The 7,500-nt window shown below is 30.1% G+C and overlaps 1 protein-coding gene across 11 annotated transcripts in view; it reads right to left on the reverse strand.

Moving 5' to 3' along the window:
• Positions 1 to 7,500, reverse strand: part of grh (grainy head) — a 423,741-nt gene that overhangs the window by 30,832 nt on the left and 385,409 nt on the right. For all 11 annotated transcript variants that reach the window (XM_073956301.1, XM_073956299.1, XM_073956297.1 and 8 more), the window contains one exon: positions 1,321 to 1,377. In XM_073956301.1, coding sequence (XP_073812402.1) covers positions 1,321 to 1,377 — 57 coding nt within the window. The remainder of the gene's footprint in view (positions 1 to 1,320; positions 1,378 to 7,500) is intronic.

A 7,500-nucleotide genomic window follows, 5' to 3' on the forward strand; every position in this document is an offset into this window, starting at 1 on the left:
TTAACACCATTACTTTATTTATGGGCACCTCTCAGATTGGGCTGAACTTTTCACCATAGGTAGTCCTTGGGACCCTGATCACAACTATATATATCTTTCTAGGGGGAAGTCCATACTTCCCGAGATATGAGTCTTGACATTTTACTATTTTTACTTGACATTTTACTATATATACTTGTGATCAGGGTCCCAAGGACTACCTATGGTAAAAATGTCAGCCCGATCCGAGAGGTGTCCCTAAACGAGACTTAAGCCTTATCTTATACCAATGAGTGCACCTAATTCATATTTAGCTTAATTATATTGGACATTGTTTTTAGTGCCGAGTCCGAAGGACGTGACTTCAGATACCACTTGAGACACAGTTGAAAATGTTATGATCCGTTTGCATACCATTGTACCACGGTGTCACCAAAGATGTTTTCAGTACATGGAAGATTTTTTCAACAATGGGGTTTTTCTCTATGGAAGACCAAATACCAAATTTCGGTCATACCAAAATTCAGTTCCAAAATTATTCTAAATACTAAAAATGGGGCGCCATCATTCTATGGAGGCTATATAAACAAGTTGAACGATATTGAAATTTTTTTGAATGTTATTAAGGATTGGCTTTTGCCAAATTTCAGCGATTTGGATTCTCTTTAGCAGAAAATTATATAGATGTTTTGAGACATTATTAAGTTGCATTTTTTATTGTCCTCTTCTTTGCTTTTTCTCGCTTCAAGGCCTTGGGCTGGTTAATTATTAGCATCTATTTGGTGAAGGCAAGTAGAAATGCATCAGATAAAGGAATTTTAAGCTGAAGAAGTTGAAGAAAAACCAAACGTATATGGTGAACTGACATGCTTGTGTCTTAAGTCTTTCGTTTCATTACAATGGTATTACAAAAATATTTACATTAGATTTCATTTCAACAAGACATAATCGTTCAAGGTGTATTATGAAACGAAAGACTTAAGACAGAAACTTTTTTACAAGGAACGGACAAACACCTAACAAACGCTTGAAATATAAGTTTTGTAAGGATGATATCAAATTAAAGAGAACTTGTCTATGGTACGAATATGTCAAGGCTTGGATTTATTTTTTATGTCAAAAAGTATACAAAATATTATATAATAAAGAAACCCTTTAAATATCAGTTTTTAACGAATATCAAATTAAAGATGTCTTGTCTATGGTACGAATATTTCAAGAGCTTGGAATTTTTTGATTTAATTTTTATGTAAAAATTGTTATAAAAAAATTTTATAAAAAATTATTATATATAAAAAAATTATCGCTAAATGATCTAATAAAAAAAATGATTCAACTTACCTTAACACCTTTTTGACTGCTAAAATCTGTACTTAAACATTGCACGGCTATATTAATCTGCAAAGAATAAAAATAATGACAAAATAACGGTACATTAGAAAAATAACATTAGCAGGAAATTGGAAAAAAGTGGCAATATTTTTGCCCAATGAAAAATCATAAGGAAATCATAAACATAAATAGAAATTATAAAGAAGCACAAGAGTTCAATAAAAACTAATAATAATACAACAACAACCAGAAGCAACAACAACAGCCAAAACGGCTAAAGTTTTCAGCAAATCATGCCAATGCAATTGTTGCCATGATGCAGTTATGTATTTGGCAGCAACATTTGTCATTGGCTATTAATTGCCATAAGACCAATGGAAAATACTAACTGCTTAGAAAGAAGTTGAAACAAAACAAACAAAAAAAGACGCTTAAATGAAAACTACATACGCTTTAAAGTTTTCGCTACTTGACCATTATGGTGATGATGACCGACCACAGCATCTAACATTAGTAGCATAAATGTATTGTGTGTGTGTTTGTGTTTTTCTAAGCCAACATTACAATAAATCTTTAGCAGAAAATCACACAACAACTGCACAACGTACGAAGGAAGACGAAGAAGTCGATTCAGAAGATGCCAAACGGTCAACGGGCCAAACATTTAATTTTTATTTAATATCATTGTAACGCACATCACAGACTTAAGTATGCGAGCACAACTTCAATTATACAACTTGTTAAGTGCTTGTTTGCTTTGGCTGTCGCTTGCTGGCTGACTGGCTGACTGGCTGGCTAGCTGATGATGACGCTGCCAAGGAGGCCTCTATACATGATGTTGCTGTTATTTTGTTTTTGTTTATTTGATTATTGTGCGTATATTGTGTGAGCTTGAGTTGTAGATTTGTTGTAATTGTTTTGTTTGTTTTTTTTTTTAATTTTTTTACTTTTTTTGGTTTCAATGGAAATGTGTTTAAAACAATTTCGAGAATGCCATTGCAAAATAAAATGAGGCAAACACACACGTAAATATAAATACATATATATAGGCATACAGTTACGCACAATTCCTATACAAAAGGGGCAATCTAAAGGAAAATCCATCATCATCAACAACAACAAACGGATGCTGGGTTACAGCTGCTGGTTGTTTGGTGCTTGAAACAAAAACAGAAGAAGAAGAAGTAGAAAAAAAAACGCATAATCATTGTGCCAACATTTGAGCCATGTAGCCGGCCAGCCAGCCACCACACTTGGGTTTTGGAGAGCGTCAACCATTTTTAATGGCAAAGTGCAATAACGCACAACAAACACATATCCATACAGCCATCCATCCATCTAGCCAAACATCCATCCATCCATCCAACCAACCAATGAGCCAACCAAAACAGCCACTAGCGTTTAATGGGAATTAATTAGCGAACACAGGCTTTACCAAATAAAGCTTAGGGCAGAGCCACCATTCACTCACTCACTCGCTCGCTTAGGCTGTACGTCACATACGATGTTGCTGCTTTACATTGCCATCACTGCCAGTAGGCCCACAACAAAAGAAGCTTCATCTCAGCATGGCACAGACACTTAGACCTGATGTTTCAAAGACAATAACTGCAAAACTGCAAATACCCTGCAACAAGTGGTGGTTGGTTGGACACCTTACAACCGTTGCATAAAATAATATTATGATGATTTTTGCCATCTTTCTTTCTTTCCACACACAATACGCTGCTGAGATTTGCAGCCGTCATTTTGTTTTAAACAACAAAAGTCTTTTGTGTGGAGGGGGAGAGAATCCACAAGATTATGCTGCTGGTAAATGTGACATTATCGTTAAAACTTAGCTGGCACATGTAGCGGACATCATCATGGCAAGGTGGATTTTTATTTAACCGACAATTTGTAAATGAATTTCACAGACATTTAAGCATGTGCGCACACATACACACACAGTCGCAGGCATCATAACATTAACTCAAACATTTTAAACAACACCATAAATGTATTTGGCAATTTTAAACATTTTTTCCACAAAACGCGCCACAACAATGTCTAAGGCTTTAGCAATGGGGAAAAAATCTTATTATTTGTTACTTTGACTAAGCAAAAAGGAAATTAATTAAGTAGAGGTTGAATTGTAGCTTGGCCGCACGCAGTATGCAACGAACGGCACACAGTTACATATCCATAATAAGGATTCGCACAACCAACAGTTATGGTCTTCTAACAAATGACAATAGCTGGGGTAGCTATGTAAAATGTTTGGATTTATGTGATGGCTAGCTAGGAAAGAAAGACAATGAATGCTGCGGTACGTGCCACACCTGCCATAGCTTGCAAGATTTGCTTTATTAGATTTTGTAAGCTCATCACATTTTCTCCTCTTCCCCTTATAGATTCTCTTTAGCAGTTAGTTATAAGGAAGTTTTGAGACTTTATTAAATTGCAATTTTTTTCTTTTTCTTCTTTCTTGCCGTTTTCTTCTGTTTTAAGGCCTTGGACAGACTAATTGTTAACATATCTTTGGTGTAGGCATAACTAATTTGTCAAGGGAATTCTTAAAGAAATTCCTTGCCTTCAGTTGAAGTCTAAAAAGGAATGTTAAGCTGAAGAAGATGAAGAAAAACCCAAACGTATTAGGGTCTGTATATGGTGAACTGCCGTGCTTGTGTCTTAAGTCTTTCGTTTCATTACAATGGTATTGCAAAAATATTTAAATTAGATTTCATTTAAACAAGACAACATATTTCATGGTAAATTATAAAACGAAAGATTTAAGACAAAAACTTTCTTGCAAGGAAAGGAGAATAACTATAGGAATCTCAGAGAGAGCGAGAGAGAGACAAATGCCCAAAATATTTAGTATAAAAATTTTTCATATCAGAGATAGTATATCTTTCATTTCTCTTCTTTTTTGCACACAATATGGAATGAACTTTCTTTAGGCATAAACCTATTTTAGCCAGAAAGACTTAAGCAACAAACATAAACCTAAAAATATGTACAGCAATAACTAAAGAATCTTACTTTTGTTTTTATTCCTTTGTAGCAACAACAACAAACACTACATTTTAAAACTATACACATTCAAATTGAATTATTACTTTTTTGTTAACAAAACAAGTGTCATAATTGACCTGATAGTTTGTAAACAACAACAGCAACAGACATCGAACAAAAAATGTAAAATTAAATAACAACAACATTAACAATATTATAAATCGTCGTTGTTGTTGTTGTGTTTTTTCTAATAATATTTCAATATTTTATGGAAATTTTTGTTCGTTAGTTATTTAGCACATTTGCAATAAATTTTAATACTTTAATAAGCCTCTTTTTTGCACAAAGCCAGCCAAAGCCAGCCAAGCTACGATATACTGAGGTGGTAGCTGCAAAAAACACCAACAATGACGAAACTATGGCTATGGCAAAGAGACGGGGAAAAGGAAATACATAAAGAAACTATTCACTTTGAGATAAGATACAGACTCTTTAGCGATATACATATGAGAGTTTTGAAAATTTTTGTGCTTGGCTCTGACATAATGGCAATAGAATGCATTTGCCATAAAACTATAACTGTGGCAGCCAGTCGGTCGTTTCAGTTCATTTCAGTTGCTCTGACAAAATGTAAAACTACAAATGTTGGACTTGAATGTCAGTATGTGAATCGAAAACAAAAAAAAACCAACAACAAATCTACTAAATGTGATTTATTAACAAAATCTCTACTAGACTTGGTGTGCCAGGAGTTTGTTTAATATTCAAGTGATGGCAATGGTGGTGGTGGTGGCCATTGTCCAGTTAATATAATAAAATGGCCAATTGTGCTGTGAGTGTGTGCATGCATGATATTGACGTTTTTTGTGCAAGCTTTAAGATTTGCACAGGAAATTGCAAATGATTTAATTGCATTGCTGCTGTTGTTGTTGTTTTTTCAACTAGATGTTTTGAAAGATGCAAAAAACGGAGGCAAAACTAAAATAAATTCATTTCAATATAATTTCAATTAAAATTACAACAACATCATGCCTAGGAATGCATAATAAATAAAACAAATATTTTTGTTTTTCTTCTAACAATTATTATTTGTTTATATTAGGAATAGCAATATAGTTGTTGTTGTTGTTGTTGTTGCATTGCTTTCAAATTAATTAACATAACAAATCATGTGAGATTTATAACAACAAAGTAGCGATTGTCAGGCTTATCAATAACAGCAGTAACTAAACCAAGTAACTTAATCAACTGGGCCAAAACATATTTTTTTATTAATCACCACTCTTTGGCAGCAGCCTTTAAGTCTCGCCTGACATTCAATTGCTGGAATTCCAAGCTGGAAATTGAGTTTTTGTGTAATTCTTTACAATATGGCTTGGAAATTTACATAACTTTTGCTAAATGTGTGTGTGTGAGTGTGTTTGCCTGAATCGCTTAGTGAGTCAGTCAACAACATCACTTAAGTCTTTAAATAACATTGCCATGTATTATTTATTTCAATTTATGCGATAATTTTTATGCAGTTTTATGTTAAAAGCTCTAAGGCAAAAGCAGAAAAGGAATTAAAACGACGACCAAAACGCCAATGGCCACCAACTGGACAGCAGACAAGTAGTGCGTGAGGTGCTAATTGCCAAAGTAATAACAATAATGCGAGACACATTAGTATTAATGATTACGTCAACCGCAGAGCGCAATACGACAACGATGACGACCGACCACCACCATCTTTTGGACTAAGCACCGCTTTGTGGGGTAGGCTTAGTGACTGTTTTTTAGTACATCGGTTATGCCGGTGGTGTAGTTGGGTGTTTTAGTGTGTGTTTCTGTTTAATTTGTTTGTCATATTAATTTTCCAAATGGCGTACATATTTAAGTGTTAAATTGTTGTATGAAGAAACAAAAACCTCAAACGTTTTCTAATTGGCCGAAAGCATATTCAAATGAAAACGCCTATTTTTGGGGTATTTGGAATTTTCATGTGGAGACTGAATAGAGAGTGGTTTGCAATAAGCTAAATTTAAGTCCGACGCTTAAAATGTTAGGCACGCTAAAGAGATTTCAAATTATCTTTAGAAATTATTACAAATATTTTCATATATTATTGTTTTATAAACAAAAAATAAATAAATGAAATCAATAATATAGATAAACAAAAAAGAAAAATTAATAAATAATATGAATACAATAAATAAATGAAAAGAAAAATAAATAAGTAACATAAATTAAAAAATTAATTTATAAATAAATTTATATATAATGAAAAACTAAATATATTAATTAAAAAATAAATAAAGCGAAATCAATAATAAAATAAATGAAATTGGAAAAATAAATAATATAAATAAATAAAAAATAAATATTGAATAGAATAAATAATGAAAAAATTAATTAAATAATATAATGAAATTAAAAATAAACTAAATTATATTAAAATATAATAAATAAAAATGAATTAATAAAATAAAATAAGGCGTATAATAAAAAGTAAGATTAAATAATTAAAAAAATAAATAAAATTAATAAATAAAATAAATAGAGCAAAATAAATAAAATTAAATCAATAAAAAGATAAATAAAATGACTAAAAAAATGAAATAAAATATAAATAAATATAAAATATAAATAAAAAATAATTAAAATACATTAAATCATATACAAAATTAATTAATAAGAAGAATTTAATAAAACAAGTTATATAAAATAATTAAAATAAATAAAATTAATTAATAAATTAACAATAACTAAAATAAAAAATAAAATAAATAAATATAGAACAATAAATATCTATAAATAAATATATAATAATTAATAAAAATCAATAAATATATTAATAATAAAAAAATAAAACATAATAAATAAACTAAATATAAATAAAATAAGACAAATGAATAAAAAATGTAAACATTAAAAAAAAAAATAAATAATATAAATAACAAATAAAATATAATAATAAAAATAATATAAATATAATAATACAAATAAATAAAAGAAATAAATAAAAATTATTGTTAGTTAAAAATAAAATTAAAAATAAATATTTAAATTAAAAAAAAATAAATAAAGAAAAATCAATAAACAACTTAATAATAAAAAATAAAATAGTATAAATAAATTAAAAAATAAATAACATAAGATTAAAAAATTTAAAAAAAAAAAAATACAAAATAGTAAATAAAATAAACAATGTAG

The sequence above is a fragment of the Musca autumnalis genome, unplaced genomic scaffold, assembly GCF_047663935.1.
Source record: "Musca autumnalis isolate F117 unplaced genomic scaffold, ASM4766393v1 scaffold_5, whole genome shotgun sequence".
Classification (NCBI taxonomy): domain Eukaryota; kingdom Metazoa; phylum Arthropoda; class Insecta; order Diptera; family Muscidae; genus Musca; species Musca autumnalis.